At 46.8% G+C, this 17,686-nt stretch overlaps 1 protein-coding gene across 1 annotated transcript in view; it reads left to right on the top strand.

Annotated features, from left to right (window-relative positions):
• Nucleotides 1-2,219: 2,219 nt before the first annotated feature.
• Nucleotides 2,220-17,686, top strand: part of Creg2 (cellular repressor of E1A stimulated genes 2) — a 37,752-nt gene continuing 22,285 nt past the window's right edge. Inside the window, exons 1-2 of the mRNA XM_052192908.1 lie at nt 2,220-2,654; nt 5,304-5,473. Of these exons, the coding sequence (XP_052048868.1) occupies nt 2,220-2,654; nt 5,304-5,473 (605 nt within the window). The remainder of the gene's footprint in view (nt 2,655-5,303; nt 5,474-17,686) is intronic.

The raw sequence follows: 17,686 nt of genomic DNA, 5'->3' as shown, positions 1-17,686 counted from the left end.
CATGTGTCTGAGGGAATAAATGGGGGAGAGGTTAACACTGGAATTCCCCTTTCTCTGCTTCCTGATGCAACACAACACAAACCTCTCTGTGCCTCGTGCCCTTCCTGCCGTGATGGACCAAATCCTACTAAGTCTGGATCCACAATAAACCTTTCTTCCTTCAATTGGTGTGTCAGGTTATTTGGTCATAGTGAAGAAAAGGCAACTGGACATCAAGCTAAAGCAAATATATCAACAAATACCTATCATTGCCCATGTCCGTGTATGGGTAGGAGCCAATGATTTCTCTCAATCTGACAATAATCTAAATAAATAAGAATGAAAAAAAAATAGGAACTCTCACACTTGCTAGTAATTGGTGTTTAAGCCAGTTTGACATCCCATAACAATAATTTACACAGAATTAACTATCAAAGTTAAACACACTCAAGCCCACATCTTGACCTCTAATGGGTCCACAGAAGCGACCTGAGAGTCTGTACGAATACACCATCTCTAGCTTTTACAATCCCACATCTCAAGACCCATAGGAATGCAGGAGAACTCTGGGACTCCTATGAGGTTGTACAATTGAACTCATTCCACCAGAGAAGACGCACGCCTCCGCCACAGCTGGCCAACTCAGGCATGAGGAAAGAGAGGAAGATGGATTGATCCTGCCGTGAGAAGCCACAGAGGAACTGAGATCACCATCTGCAGGTCCTCCTCCCACACTGATATATCCGTTCAATCCCTTTTCCTTTTCTGAGGTTGAAACATACATCATTTTATTCCCTTTGAGCAAACAGAGAGAGGATAAGCTCTCCCCTGACACTAGAGACATCATGCTTGACATCTGAACCCTGGTGGGGGAGATGTAATGGTCCCCATTTTGCAGAGGCAACAGAGACAGAAATGTCAGGTGACCGGCCACTATCCCATAATCAGAACATGATAGAGCAAGATCTGGATTATTTTTAATCCAGAAGGAATGTTTCAGGGAGGAGGAGATGTGGGTTTTTATGTTGGATCTTGAGGTGGTGTCTCATGTCGTCTAGGCTGGTCTTAGATTTGCTTACCAGGCTAAGGCTGACCTTGAACTCATGATTCTCCTGCCTCCCCCTCCCAAGGGCTGGGATAACAGGCAAGTGCCATCATGCCTGGCTACAGAGTGTGGTATTTCAATGACTTCCCATCCTGCCTCTCAAGACCATGGAATATGGCTTCCCAGGAACAGGGGATGAGGGGGGCTGTTAGGTTAGGGAAAGAGCAGCAGCAGATAACAGCAGAAGCCATGAAAGTAAACAAGATGTCCCAGGGAGAAAGTGGAGACTCCAGGCAGGGGAGAGAGAGAGAGAGAGAGAGAGAGAGAGAGAGAGAGAGAGAGAGAGCAGCCAGGGGCAACCAGGGAGAGAAAAGAAGACCCCATGCAGAAGAGAGAGACCAGCTGTGTCCACACTGGCAGGTGACCAGACATGCAGGAAGAGTCACAGGAGTTTCACAGCAGGGCGCAGTGAGGACATGATGTAGGGAAAACTCAAATCCCAACTCAAGATATTTTCTTATGGGATCAGTTAGTGCAGGACCCTTGCATTTTAGGACTACAAGCTATAGAAAATATTCTGTGGTGGGACAGAGATGTCCTAAGAACAAGTAAAACAATTATAATTACTTAAATTATTTTGATGTCTATGAAATTTCTTACTGGAACAAGATGTTTTTAAAATGCGCTATTAGTCTGTGTCACTAAGCAGGCGACACCGCGGACTGGGTGAGTGATGGAAGATGTGGGTGTATTGTGGCTCACGGTTCTGGGGAAGTGAGGGGGTGCAGTAACTGAACCCTGTGATGCCCTCCTTGTTGGCACAGAGAAGTTAAGCAGCTTGGTAGAGTCGCACAGCTGACGAGCGGGGGAGTGCGTTGAGCCTGAGCTGTGGACGCCCACCCTCAGGCTGCAAAACGCTTGCCATCCTGCGGGAAACCAAGACATCCAGTGTCACGCGTGGACTCTGCGCACAGCAGCGGCGGTGGGCGCAGCCGAGGCCACTCTGGTCTTGCAGCAGACGTCGCTTCTTAGCGGGGTGTAAGGCAATAAGGGGATCCCCGGCCCTGGGCGGATCGAGACCCCCGCCCGGAATCCTACCGCGGGGAGGAGAAGGGCTTCCGCCGCAGGGGGGCGCCCCTGGCTGGACGCTGCTTGGCCAGTGGTCCCTGCCACAGGGCTCGTCGCCTTCAAGAAGATGTCGCTGTCCAGCGGGGAGCGCCCTGCTTGGCCAGGGACTCGCCTGTCCTGGTTGCTATGCTGCAGCGCCCTGTTGTCCCCAGCCGCCGGCTACGTGATTGTGAGCTCGGTGTCCTGGGCTGTCACCAACGAGGTAGAGGAGGAGCTGGACAGCGCGTCCACCGAGGAGGCTCTGCCCGCGCTGCTGGAGGACTCGAGCAGCATCTGGCAGCAGAGCTTCCCGGCCTCGGCGCACAAGGAGGACACGCACCTGCGGCCTCGGGGCTCCGCCCGCGCCAGGCCCGCACCGGCCGCGCGTGGCATGTTCTCCTACCGGCGGGAAAGCGACTCATCCGAGGCATCCCCCGGCCCCAGGGCGCATGCCAGCACTGCCCGCTCCCTAGCCCACGCTAGCTCCTGGGGCTGTCTGGCCACGGTGTCCACCCACGAAAAGGTAAGTCAGAGGTCGGAACGCGGAGGCGGTGCGCGTCTCCCTTCCAGGATGCAGGGCGACTCTGGTTTCACAGGTTCATAGACTGTAAATGCCCTGTGAGTAACGGAACGAGAGTGTGCATGGGTCTGTCCATCTGGCCAAGTGCATGTGAGTGGGGAGGAAGGCGACTCTGGGAAACAGTCTTGTGGTTAGTGACTGAATCCCTGTATTAAGATGGCCAAAGAGATGATCAGATAAACAGCGACAAGCTGGAAACCCGGAACGCGGAGAGGATCGCCTTTGGAATCATAGATGAGGCGCATCCAGCTCCCGCAGGCTCCGACAGTCCTGCAGACAGACTCAGGCACCGCCTCCCACACCAAGTGGGTGTGGAAGAACACCATCCACACTCCGGTACACACTTACACTTAAAAAAAATGGAACTCTTTTGTGTGTGTGTGTGTGTGTGTTTTAGAAAGACGACTTAGGCACAGGGTAACGGCTGGATGAGCGGTTTCGGCTGCAATTCGTCTCTTTCGATCCACAAAATTATATTCACATTTTAACTTGCTTCCATCCAGAATGGCATGGAGAGATGCCAAGGCTCTGTATCCGGGAAGAATAGCCTCAGAAAGCTTCTGGTTCTGTCTGGTAAACAGGGATGCGGTCCTAGCTCCTACTTAATCTGCAGGGAAGGGCTAACATCTTTGTTATATATCACACCATGTGGGAGTCCAGTTCTCGCCACGGCTCTGGGTCTCACTAACCCCAGCTTGGCCAAAACATCCTGCTTTCCCATCTATAAAATTAAGAAATCCGGAAGGCAAAGCTTGGAAATTCTTTTAATTTTTTAGATTTTAATTTTATTTTTTTTTAATTTTTAATTTTAATTTTAAAGAAGATTAAAAAATATTTAATCCTAATAATGGCAGCTTTATCCCAATAATGGCAATGATCTTGTCCTCTTTCTACATCTGACTCTAAGCCAGTTCTGTATTCCCGGGGTTCAAATGGTTTTTTACATGTCTAACACATACCTTAATAGAATACAGACTTTAAATAAGAAGCTAATCTTTAGGTTTACAACAAATCATTTCAGGCAATTAGAAATCTGCTGCCTGAAGGAAGCCAGGGAGGTGACCCCGCTGTAGAATGACTGAGATTCTGCCATTCAATCTCCTGAACCCACGTTCTTTTGTTTGCTTGTTTGTTTTCTTTTCCAAAGTGCCAAGCAGGGTGGCGTTAATTTATGATCGCAGTGCTGAGTCTGTTGAGACAGTAGCCTAGCCTACTCGGGAGTTCCAGGCCAGTGAGGGACTTTCTTAAAAAAAATAAATACAGAAATACAGAAATAAATAATAATAAAAAACAGTCCTGGACCCCGAGGAAAGACGCCAGGGGGCCAGGAGGTTGAGCTCCAACCTCCACAAATACACACTGTGCACAAGCACCACACACCCAGGCACACACAAAAAAAGGAAGCCCCGTGCCAGTCAGGCTGGGCAGCCATGCCTACAGTCCCAGCCCTAACACAGCTAAGGCGGGAGAATTGTGAGTTCAGAGCCAACTCTAGATCCATATCCAGGCCCTGCCTCCCAGAAACAGGAACAGCCCAGCAAGAAAAGGCATCCACATTCCTGTGCTGAAGATGTTTTGACCTCCAACAGCTCTTTTGTTGGCTTCCTTAGGCCCGTCCCCTTCCAGTGTTGACTTTGAATCCAAACAGTAAATTCAGAGACCGTTTGTTTACAGGAGCTGCTGAGTGGGTCACGATGGCCTGGAATAGAATCTGTGGGTGATGTAAGATTGCCAGTTGGAGAACTCGTTAATGTTTCATATTTCTAAATTACTAAAGCTCCTCCTTTCAGAAGCTTGCCTACATGTCAGGTGCTCAGAACACAAAGGTGGCTTCACTAACAGCAGGGCTCTCTAAGGGGCAAAGCAGGGGTGGGTGGCAGAGTTTGGGGGAAGCTGAGACCTACACACTTCTGTTTAACGTCGCATAAGCGTGGCGCGGGGCCTCCTTCATCCACCAGGTGAACACAGGCAAGATCAGTATACGATGCTTCTATGACTTCTAGTTATGCTAAGGTGGATCCAACGCCATCAATTTCCCGTACCTTGTTCAGTTATATAAAGAAAAGTTATCGATCATAATATAACATATAACGGGTGAAGAAATAGATGAAGAAGTGTTGCCCCAACTGAAGCAATTTAAAATGTTCTTGTCATTCCAAAGACCAAGCAGTTTGTTAAAATTAATTAAATTCTACACCCCTAAGTTTAAAAAGAACGCAGGGGATGAGAGGTGCGGTGGTTATCTGGAGGAGCTTGTGGGAAAGAGGGAGCACTGTCTTCTTCCCCAGGAGCCTCTTTGTCTTCCCTCTTCAATAAAATGACTGCACTAGCTGTGGGAAGTCAGCATCCAGAATAACCCTTTAGCTTCCAGACAGAATGCACTTCCCCTCCCCCAGAGAAATTCGGAAAGCATCACTGAGTGAGTTGCTTGGATTGAGACCCCGGAGCCTAAATATTCTCCCTGTGAAATCCACACGACATGGGAGGGTTCCAAGCAGAGACCCAGCAGGCAAACACGAGTTTGCTCCCGCTTGTTACTCACAGCTCTGCCACCAACAACCTTCCTGTCATTGATACTGTTGTGTTTGTTAGATCCAAGGACTGCCCTTTGGAAGCTGCCTGGCCATCAGCGATGGCCCCGTCCATAACAGCACAGGGGTCCCTTTCTTCTACATGACAGTCAAGGACCCTGCGGTGGCCGACCTGTTGAAGAACCCCACAGCCTCGCTGATGCTGCCGGAGTCTGAAGGAGAGTTTTGCAGGTAGAGGATGGAGGGTTTGTTCTTAGGGGATTGAGCAGAGGTGGAAGGTGGGTTGTTCGGCGGTCATCATAGGCCCTTAGATGATGTAAATTGACATCCTTCTTAGAGTTCTACTGCAGACCAAGGAATGTGATTTGGAGCAGGCTACTTCACATGTATTCTTCTGTAAAATGGGAGGATGCATGGGTTTTGACTTTCACTTGGACAGACAGGCGATCTATCCAGTGAGCCCACTGTAAATGAAATCATTGTCTGTTGGAGTGTGTAGGTGGCACTTACCTACCGGACATCTCTGCTCAGCCTGGCCCGCCTGAGCTTCTGTCAGAGTGCCAGGACTGACCTCAGGCAAACAAAAAGCTTATTTGCTAATAAGAGTTCGACAGTGTGCTTTGTGGAATACTGAACTGAAGGGGAGGACACGGAGGTCTTTTCCACCCACAGCCTAGAAAAAGAGCAAATTTCACACAGTACACAGTTTGCTAAACTTACATCACTTGGAAACCAGCATAAAGATGAAAACTCAGAAGCAGAACAGTCACAAGGTGACATGCACAATCATGTGTTTATGAGCCTTGGACATGGCTGTCTTCTGTGAGACAAAATGTTTTTGAGACTGGTTTTCATGGAGCCCAGGCTGGCCCTGAACCTAACTTGTAGCCAAGGATGTACCACATTGGTTAATGCAGCAATGGGGGTTTGAACCTGGGACCTTATGGATACTAGATGAGCACTCTACCATCTAAGCTTTGTCACCGACCCAAGGTGCCTCATATGACTGACATCCAGGAGGGCACAGTGAGCTGGGAGCAGCGGGGAGCCAGTGGCTTGCCTCCTGGGAATGTTCAGGCAGAGTCTATTGTTTTTCAATCCATTTATCCTCTCTCCCTAAGGGGTGCACGTGATACAAACCAGCATCCTTTAACGCAATTTCTCAAAAGTTCTCTAGAAGAAGATACTTTATGCAAAAATAAAATAAAATAAAATAAAATAAAATAAATGGAGCATCCATTCATTCAGATTCTGTCATCTAAATTCAAGATGGAAACCCCAAAATCACTTGCTGCCAAGGAGACACTGCATGGAGCTCCCGTGGTGGTCCTTTCCCTGCCCCAGAGATTAACAATCTTCACAGGGTAGTTTGGAGGGAAGGGCAGAATATGCCAGGGTTTATCCACCATCTCACCTGCAAACATGGAGGTCACTGAGAGCAGGAACTGGCTCCCTACCACCTCTGAAGCTCTGCCCTCTAAGCACAGCATAGAAAACAAGCCGCCATCCTGTTTGTTCTTGTGGGAACCAATTACAGCAAGAGCCGGGTACCAAATGCAGCCAGCGGAAAGCCTTGCCGCCCCTCCCCCACCATTCATCCTCAGCAACAGAGACACAAACTGCAGGACTTCCGCTGTTTCCTAAAAGCAGTCATGCTGGAATGCGTTGTTCCCAGAACCCAGAGTGCACCTGCTCTGGAAGACAAGCCACTGGGTTCAGTTCTAGGAGCAATGTGCATCCACACTTGGCTACGCAAGACTTGCCTACCAGCAGACCTCAGGCTCAGGCGGACAGACTCGTACAGGGACTGAAAATCAGATTGTTGAGGGAGCAGCAATCTCCACAGAGGCTGGAGGAGGGCAGTGTCTCAGAGTAGCTGACTCCAGACACTTGCCCGTGACTGCATACTGTGTGTGTGTGTGTGTGTGTGTGTGTGTGTGTGGTCTGTCTATCTGAGTCTGTGTGTGTCTGTGTATCTGTGTCTCTCTGTGTGTCTGTCTGTGTATCTGTGTGTCTATGTATGTCTGTGTGTATGTGTGTACACATTAGTTTGCATGTGTGTGTCTGTGTATCTGTGTGTGTGTGTGTGCATGCATGTCTGTGTGAGTTCTGTTGTCTCTGTGTATATGTGCGTATCTGTGTATCTCTCTGTGCATGTGTGTATCTCTGTGTGTGTGTCTCTGAGTGTGTCTGAATATATGTGTGCATGTTCACAAACATCTGTGTACCATGCTAAGAATTGAGACAGCATCTGGCCAGAAGTGATGTCTCCAGGGTCAAGGGCATACCTCTATCCCCTACCTCTGCACAGAAATAGCCATACCTACTGGCCCCTGTGTCTAGAATCTCTTCATGGAATTGTTCCCCAGAACTGCCAATCCCTAGCACTACTTAAACTTCTGAAGTGTTGAAACATAGTATAAATTAAAGTGCTTTAGCAAGGGTCAGACTTCCAAGCAGATGTTCTGAAATGAGGCTATACCTTCCTGTGCATGACACAAACTCAGATGTGAGGTTCACATTCAGGACTCCTGAAACCTAGAATGTTAGAAACATTGAGTACAGGACTTAATAAGTCAAGGCCCGATAGAAACATAGACAAGTGCCAGAGTCCCCAGATAAGCAGGGAGCTCCTTGGGGCCACCTGACCAGAGAGAGGCATGTGGTCGAAGATATTACCAGAATTGCATCCCAGACAAGAACTGTGTAGAGTTCAGAAAAAACAATACGAGGACTCCTGCCTGTTCCCAGGACCTGGAGATATCACTGGTGAGACCAGAATTTGTTGTCAAGTGCTTCACTGCAGTCCTGGGGATTGGGGAGAGGATTCAGAAACCTCCAGTTGTCCTGATGGTGGAGATCTCGAAGGCACTGGTTGCTTGTGTTCAGAGAAACAGCCTCGCCCTGTGCTGGAAGAAGCGTCCTGTGGGCTGAGCCTTGTGGCCATGCTGTTTGCCCATTTGGGGTGTACTCTGCTCACAGTCTTCTATGGCTATGTGCAGTGGGAGCGTGGAGACCTCTCAGGGGCTACACCCCAGAGTCCCCACAGGCCCAGATGCATCATCAGGAGAGGGACCACAAGCCAAGTTAGGAAGAGAGGGAAAAGCCTGGTTCTGAGACCAGCTCCCATGGCTCCTTGGGCATCCTCAGGTGTGCCGCTCTTTGGCTGCCAGCCTCCCTATGTCTTTATCAGGGTGCACCCTGACTCCCACGGGCCCGGGGCCAGCACAGTTTAGTGAGCTCCGTCTCCACCCATAGGTCACACAAAGCAGGAGAAGAAGGTCATCAGCAAACAGTGCTGAGTACAAGGACGAACTTCATCACGAGAGCAGACTGAGAGGTCTCTGGACACTCAGGACATTGATGACGCTGCATGGAAAATGCATGTGCTTGCTAAGCAGAGCATGGATGGATGAATCTGTCAACCTCGTGTGGCTGTCACAACATAGCTGAGACTTGATGCTTTGTAAAGTAAACAAAAGGGTCTTGTTTCACACTTCCCACAGTCTGCTGTTAGTGTGTGCCCGTATCTGTGAGGACCACCTGGCTTCATCACACCAGAGCAAGCAGCAGGCGTAGAGGAAAGATTAAATAGCAGGTCAGGAGGCAAGAGGGATCCGGCATGCTCTCTTGTAGAAGGAACTATAATGCTAGCTAGCCCGTACAAAAAACACACAATCCAGGTATTTTCTTTACAACCTGTAAGCCTAGATTGGCAGGTTTGGGGCTGTTTTAACTTATATCCCAGTCCCTTGTTATTTGCTGTTTCTCCCCGAGATGAGCTCACGGTCCATCTCCTCCCATGGAGTCTTCTTCCTCTCTTCCTGCCCTTTCTCCCTCTTTCCCCTCCACCTGTGACCCCAGCCAGGTAACTGAAAACACGCCCACCTACGCGTTAGCCTAATTTGTTGACCAATTAGCTTGGGGAGCAAGCTCACATAGCATTACACGAGGCTCTATCTTTTCCTCATTGTCAGGGGCAACCAGATCTTAGGGGAAGTATTTAGCATCTGAAGACACAGCATCACCAGACCAACCCCGACACTTTTTTTTTTTTATGAATTATTTCTTTTAAATTTTTTTAATTCATTTATTTTATTATGTATATGAGTACACTGTAGCTGTCTTCAGACACCAGAAGAGGGCATCTAATCTCATTACAGATGGTTGTGAGCCACCATGTGGTTGCTGGGGATTGAACTCAGGACCTCTGAAAGAGCGGCCGGTGCTCTTAACCGCGGAGCCATCTCTCCAGCCCCCCCCCTTTTTTTTAATAAAAAGAAAGTGCTCCCAGTATAACTAGACCACTGAGAAATTAGCGTTGACCCTTTTGAAGGGTGGTGCCCCATGGTCTAAATCCCCTTGCACCAAATCCCACCTCTTAAAGATTCTGTTCTCTCAATACTATGGCTTCACAGGGACCAAGCACATGAATGAGCCTTTGGGGACCGGTTCAAACCACACCCAAACCACACCCAAACCACATCCAAACCGGCCAACCCATTAGATCCTCTCACATATCCAACTTTTCCCTGGGAACATTCACTACATTCCACGTCAGCTGGTCTCCCGTCTACTCTTCATCGTGAGTTACTGGCCCGCCGATCCTGCCACCCCTCTGCTAGACCCTTCCATGAGGCAAAGCAGCAGAACCCTCCCCGGCCCTGAATGGCCAGGCATTCGCCCCTTCTCGGAACAGATCACGATGCCTGCTGCTTCACTTTGCCAACTCTCTTAATATTTTATTTATATCTAGCTTTGTCAAAATTAAATGTCTGACCCGATGGCGCTTCGTGATCAAAGCTTGCAGAAGTACTTTGGCAGGTAGCTACAGAACACTTTCCACTTAGTGGCCCCCGTGGCGTATCACTCAAAGTGGTATTCCGGTCCATTAGCTGGCTGTGTAGTAAAAGGTTCCATCCAGAGGCTGGAGAGATGGCTCTGCAGTTAATGGTGTCTACCGCTCTTGCAGAAGACGCGAGTTTGGTTCCCAGCACCATGGTGTGCAGGTCACAGCCTCTGTAACACTAATTTCAAGGGATTCCAATGTTGTCTTCTGGCCTCCACAGGTACCTGTACACATGGTATACGCTCACACGTATAAATAAAAGTCTTTTTTTGGTGAAAGTTAAATCCAAGTGGAAATAGGTGAAGGAGATTGAGGATCCAGAGGTTCCTCAGAGGTTGCAGAGACTCGGGAAATGTAATCATGAAGAGAACATTGCTCACAGAATTTGTTTAACTAAAGGAGGGAGAAGCTGGTGTCTTGGGAGATAAAACACATACTTTTTCCTTTCTGTGAGGCAGATTTTTTAAAAAAGATTTATTTGATGTTATATCTAAGTACACTGTAGCTGTTTTCAGATGTACCAGAAGAGGATGTCAGATTTCATTATGGATGGTTGTAAGCCACCACGTGGTTGCTCGGATTTGAACTCAGGACCTTCAGAAGAGCAGTCAGTGCTCTTAACCGCTGAGTCTTGCTATTGTTAGAGTTATTGTTTTGTTTACATGTATGTCTATGAGTGTATGTGCATATGTGTGTGTGCAGGTGCACATGTCTAATCATGTGAAGGCCAGGCGAGGGTGGCAGATCCCTCAGAGATAGCGTTATGGGGCACTGTGGGACATCTGCTTGTTACCAGAGTGCTGGCATCCAAACTTCAAGCCTCACACCCGTGCCCTCGCACTTAACCACCAAGCTCTCTCCTCCAGGCCGAGAGTTTAAGTGAACTTGAGAAATGAATGTGTGTTGTGCCTCCTCACCTAGTCGGATGCTTGACTGATTTTGTGGTCACTGTTGTTTTTTTCTCTAATGCTTAATAACCGAGTAAAGTTACTAAGATCAGCTGGGTGAAATTGTCCTGGCCAGGGCATATTGATTAAGTGCTTCACCTGCTCTTCAAAAGTGGCATCCAGGGCTTGAGAGATGGCTGGTGGTTAAGAGTACAGGCCGCTCTTGCAGAGGAGCTGGGATTGATTGATCCTCGCACCACATGGCCGCTCACAAGTGTGTGTACCTCTGTCCCAAGGGTTCAGGTGCCCTGTACCGGCCTCTTTGGGCACTGCATACACGCAGCACACATACGTGCAGGCAAAACACTCATACATATAAAAATATATAAACCTATTTAAGATGACATTCAGTACTAGATAGGTAGCACTGGATTGGCCATTTTGATGCATCCTTGTGATTAAAAATGTTCCTGCTAGGATAGAATTACTATTCAGACTTCCCGTGGCATGTAGGAGAATGTGGGGGTTGAATCTCAGGGCCTTTGAGTCTGTGGCTGAGTGGGCCTTGCAGTAGTGAGTGCTGGTGAGAGAGAGCAATCACCTCGGACGCCATGAATCATCCGGACGGCAGGACGGCCCTCCGTCAGGGCTTCACCCACAGTCAGTCCACTACAGAAAAAACAATATGTCTACACGGAGCATAAACTGACATTTTATGTCAGCTTTTATCCCCTGAACAGTTCAGTACAGTGATTCTTTGCACAGTATTTATATCAAATAGGTGTTATAAAAAACTTGAGATGATTTAAAGTCTGTGGGGAAGCCTGGGATGATATGCAAATACTGCTACTAAAATACTTCTATTTTAGTAAGCCAGAGAGATAGCTCAGTAAATACGGGCAGCTTGAAGCTAAGACTTAGGACCTAAGGTTGATCCCTGGGACTCATATGGCATGGAGAACTGGTCCCCCCAAGTTGTCCTCTTATGTCACACATGTACTATAACATGCACATACATGTACATACTACATAAAAAGTGTAATATAATACTTTTACTTCATAAAGTTCATAGGCACCTGCAGTTTTTGGTATCCGAGGTCCCAAGAGATAACTGTGTATGTTCTACAAAGGTTGTAAATTATAAAGTGCAAGCTCCCAAAACTTGAGAGAAGAAGGCCTGTCAATTATTTGGAAGGCAGAGACAAAAGAGACTTATTAATGACAGCCTTATCCCTCCCTTAGCCACCTTAGGAAGTATACAGGTGTATCGTCTGAAGGTGCTCTATTGTGAACCTGATACTTCTGGATGATGAAGACATCCATGAGTCTAAAATTCATCTCTAGTGCTGTCAAGAAAGGCCTGTGAATAGCCATGATTTGGCCCATACAATAGCATATGTCCATTGTAAATTAAAATTAAAATGAGAGTCTGGCAAAAAGAAGAAATAGTGAATGAGTTCACGTACAGGTAGAATCTGAGGAAGTTAAAACTCATGGAAGAAAAATTTGACTATGCTTCTCTGGAGCTGGGGAAGAGAGTGGGGTGAGAACACTCCTGCACAAGGAGAGGGTTAGGGGCTCAGACACTCAGCTTGGATCAGCACGCATCCAATAAGGTGATTGTGGTAATCATCACCTGATATATGCACACAGTGAGTGGTCGCGCTGCATACCTTCAGTGCGCTCAGTCTAAATTTGATAATGAAATATTCAAAATGGAAAGGGTTCAGTCTGAGGAACAGCAAGGGAGGGATGTTCTCCACTTGACAACCATCATGGCCCACACATATGTCTTTATTAATAATCATTAGTTTATTTCAAGCACTTTATTTAATTAGTCTGTTTCTTCATTTAATTAATCAAATGAATTAGGGCTGGGGATCTATTTCCCAAGCCAGGTTAAGATGGTAAATTGAAAACGATTCCATCTTAAAGAGATCCTGGCAACCAGCAGTCCTTCCTGCATCCCCCTTTGCAGCCAGCACACATGCATGGATAGGTGCCCAACTCCCTGTGCAGTCAGCACATACATGCACACATGCATGGGTAAGTGCCCAACTCCCTGTGCAGTCAGCACATGTGTCCACACATGCATGGGTAGGTGCCAAACTCCCTGTGCAGTCAGCACATGCATGCACACATTCATAGGTAGGTGCCTAACTCCCTGTGTAGTCAGCACATGCATGCACATATGCATGGGTAGGTGTCCAACTCCCTGTGCAGTCAGCACATGCATGCACACATGCATGGGAATGTGCCCAACTCCCTGTGCAGTCAGCACATGCATGCACATATGCATGGCTAGGTGTCCAACTCCCTGTGCAGTCAGCACATGCATGCACACATGCATGGGAATGTGCCCAACTCCCTGTGCAGTCAGCACATGCATGCATACATGCATGGGTAGGTGCCCAACTCCCTGTGCAGTCAGCACATACATGCATACATGCATGGGTAGGTGCCCAACTCCCTGTGCAGTCAGCACATGCATGCACATATGCATAGGTGGATGCCCAACTCCCTTGCAGTCAGCACATGTATGCACATATGCATGGGTGGATGCCCAACCACCAAGAGAACTTACACTCAGCCACTAGACTTGGCCGTGTGAAAACGGAATTGATGGTAACTGTCAATGACAGCATCTTGGAAGCAAAATTTCTGTTGTAGTTTTTCCCTTTTTGTAGTAGGCAGACTTGAACTGTAGCTGTCAGCACTGTATCTTATTTATGAGCAGGCTAGCCTCTCCTTAATAGCCTCTGGGCCAGGAAGGGCCTTTTATTGATTTACATTCTCCCGGATGGTAATGGGTCAGTTTTCATTTTGATGACTGGGATATCCTTGGAACCAAAAGAGTTAATAAATGCTTTCTTGAAGTCAAAACAAATTGAAGGGAGATTGAACAAATGCCTAGAGAGCTTGATTTGATTATCATAAACAAGGTTTCAGAGGCATTTCTCCTCTTCCCCAAAAGGCTTTTAATAAAAAAAAGGGTGTGTGTGTCACAGATGCTACTAGGGCTCAGAGCCCCCAGCAGAAACTACTGAGTTAGTAGGTGCTGAATTTAATGATTCCCTTGTGAGATGTAAAGAGAGGTTCTAGAAATAACCATGACTGATGGCCACTGTGGCCCCTTCATCATAACATGCTATGTGTATGTGCATGCATGTATGTATGTGTATGCACATGCATGTATGTATGTGCATGTGCGTGTATGCACACATGTGTGAGAGTGCGTATGTGTGTATATGCATATGTGTATAAGCATGTACATGTGTGTATATACCCATGTGTGTGCACTCATGTATGTGTATGTGTGCATGTATCTATGTGTGTGTGCATGTGTGTATGTATATGCATGTACATGCATGTATATGTGAATGTGTGTGCATGTGTCCTTCCCAGAACCACCTCTCCCTGCCTGCCAACCCTGGGATTGCAGGCGTGGGTGGGCATGGCCATGCCTTGATTTTATGTAGATTTCCCTAAATGGTTCTTATGAGAATAAAATGTGGAGTAAGGTGGGTGGTACACTCCTGTAATCCCAGCACTTGGGAGGCTGAGGCAGGAGGATTTCCACAAGTAGAAAGACTGCCTGAGCTAAATAGTGAACACCAGGCCAGACAGGGCTGCATGGCAAGACCCTACGTCAGAGAACAAAAACAAACAAGAGAATAAATGTGAATAACTGGGGTGAGCCTCTTTCTCGACTGTTGATGCAGTGACTCTTAGTTGAGCTCCATTAGGTAAACGTGGTGTAAGCACCTGCTGGCAGCAACTAAGGCAATGACTGTGGTGATTATGTCTGCAAAACTGCATCCGCCAGGGATGTGATACATGTTTCAAAGCACAGAGCCCAGCTCTAATCAGACCTGGGATCCAAATCAAAATTCTCTTTCCTAATTCTCATTCATGCCTCTTGAAAGCATTGATAGATCCTTTAAATAAGTGGTGTGTGTATGTGTGTGTGTGTGTGTGTGTGTCTGTATGTCTGTGTGTGTGCACACATGCATGTATGTGGGTATACATGCATGTATGTATGTGTGCATGTGTGTATACACACACAGATCCATGTCACCTCCTCTTCTCCTTTGCCTGAACATTTCTGTTGACTCCTTCTGGTTCACCAATGTTGTTGGAAGGGTCTCCATCTTAAACAGGAATGACTCAAATATGAAACAAGGTAGAAATGCCCATATATATAAATACTTTAAAAAGCACTTAGCTGGTTAGGGTGAGTGAAAATCTGTTATCAAAGGACCCGAGTCGCAGAGATAATGTCTCTATGGACTTATCTGTTCTGGACATTTAACTAACCAGTTTATCTATTCTGGGTATCATATAAATGGAAGTCATAATGGGTGATATTTTGTGAGTAATTAAAAAAAACTATCTTGATATGTGCGAGGTTCATTATTTTACAACATTTGTCAGTAATCCATTCCTTGTAGTGAGCAAATAGCTTTCCATTGTTCGACTGTATCCTGCTGGGCTCTTTCTATCCATCTCCGAGTGGTTTGGTGAACATTTGTCCCCATGCTACAGAAATCAACAATACTGTTGCTGTGGGTATTCATGTCCAGTTTCCTGGCAAACATACACTTCTGGTCTGTTTGGGATGTTATGGGAGCAGAATTGTTAGATCACATGCTAATTCCATATTAACTCTTGAAAAACCTAACAGGCTTTCTCCCTGAGCAGCCACACCAGCAGCCATATCCTGGCCCATCTGGTTGTTGTCTTTTTATTCAGTCTGTCCAGTTGTGGGGATGACATTACACAGTGGTTTTGATATGCAGTCCCCGAGGACTGTGGTATTGAGTATTCTGTTGTGGGACAATTGACCATTTGTCCTTTTCTTGGGAGAGCTAGGTTATTTACCATTTTATTGTTGAATTCCGGGGTTTCTATCTATATTCTAGTTATGACCCTTCTCAGACATTTGTAGGAATATTTTTCTCCTCTACTTATATCTAATTTTTTCCTTTGGTTGTTACAAGAAATACAGAATTGCTAAATATTCAATATTAACATCCTAATTGCAGTTGCATATACTCCTGATCAATGGCACTGTCTTTTGGTCTTTTTGTTTTGTTTTTTTGTTTTGTTTTGGTGCTAGGGTTAGACACAACTTCTCACAGACTAGGTAAGTGCTTCTACACCATGTCCCTAGCACTACAATTTTACTATTTTTTTCTCTTTTTATAAAATATATTTGAGAATGTGTGTGCATGTGTGTGTGTGTGTGTGCGCGCGCGCGCGCGTGTCTATGTGTGTGCATGTGCATGCGTGTATGTGTGTGTGTGTCTGCATGTGTGTGCACGCATATGTAAATCAGAGGCCTGTGGGCTGGAAGTCAGATGTCTTTGCTTCGGTCTCCTAAGGAGATGGCCTTATAGATACACATCACCATATGTGGCGCTTCTCCTCTGCGTCTATAGGTTGGCCTTTCCCATACAATTAGGAAATAACTAATATTCCTAAGATAATAATACTGGAGAACAAATTACCTAGACTGTAGGTAATAAAATGTCTGAGTAAGAAAACAGACTTTGGCTAGGGACAGGCAAGGCCCCAGGCTCGATCCACAGGACATGCAGACACACACATACGCCCTTTAATAACCGGATTTTAATTAATCAGATTCAAAAGATTTTGTGAGGGAAAATTCTTACTCCAATAAAACAAAAACAGGTAGGATACTAAAACTGAATTAAACCTTAATTGAATTTATAATATATTCAATTAAATACCTATTAAGCATATTATATACAAAGCAACATATTAAATATTATAATTGAAACCAGATAGTTTCCTTCAAATGATAGTTACTGAGCATTTGCTGTATGCTTGCATGGGTAAGATTTAAAGAGCCTGGCTGTTCCCTGAGTGCTTGTCCCTGGTGAGTTGACTCAAGACAGCAAGTCCTGACACATGCTCATGTATGTGGGAGCCCCTAGGAAGGAAGCCCATGCCTCTCCCCAACTGGGCAGATGAGCAGCCCTAGAACTCAGACACGGTAGCCCAAAGCAGAGGACTCCGGAATGCCAAATGCTTGGAAGTGAGCAGCCTCAGACCTACAGACTCGGGCTGGGATAGCTCAGTAGCAGAGCGCTTGCTTGGAACACAGCAAGTCCTCACAGTCCCGAGAGACAGATGCTTCTTTGCTGGCAAAAAGACAGAGACTAAAGCTGCCTTCTGCCCTTTAAGACAGCAGGCAATTCCAACTCAGATGCTGCACACCTCAGAGCAGGGAGAGCATAGGATGTGTAGGTCAACGAGCCTTGTAGAGGGTCATAATTAAAAGATGCCAATGTCACCCACATCACATCAGGGACAGCACAGTCTCCTAGGATGCAAAGCCATTCTGGGAGATCCTTGGGTCTAAGAACGCCTTCACGGGGAACTGTTCTAATTCTGAGAGAAGCTAAGGAGCCATGGGTGGTCCGAGGTAGCCAGGACTCTGAAGCCAGACCTGCCAGCCCAGGACAGGTTTGACCGTGTTGGCAGAATGGGCAAGCATTGGAAGGTGTCTCAGGAGTGCTGTCAGGGTGGAATCCCATCAGGATCTGCACTGTTGCCAGACAGACAGGTAGGGAACCACTCGTCCTCGTCAGTGACTGTGGGATGAATCATCAACGTGTCGAGTTTCCCAGCTTTAAGCCAACTACTGGGCTAGCACTAGCTGTAGGGACAGCATGGAGACCA

This window comes from Apodemus sylvaticus, chromosome 9 (genome assembly GCF_947179515.1).
Source record: "Apodemus sylvaticus chromosome 9, mApoSyl1.1, whole genome shotgun sequence".
NCBI lineage: Eukaryota > Metazoa > Chordata > Mammalia > Rodentia > Muridae > Apodemus > Apodemus sylvaticus.
This window is presented reverse-complemented; position numbering and strand designations above follow the sequence as displayed.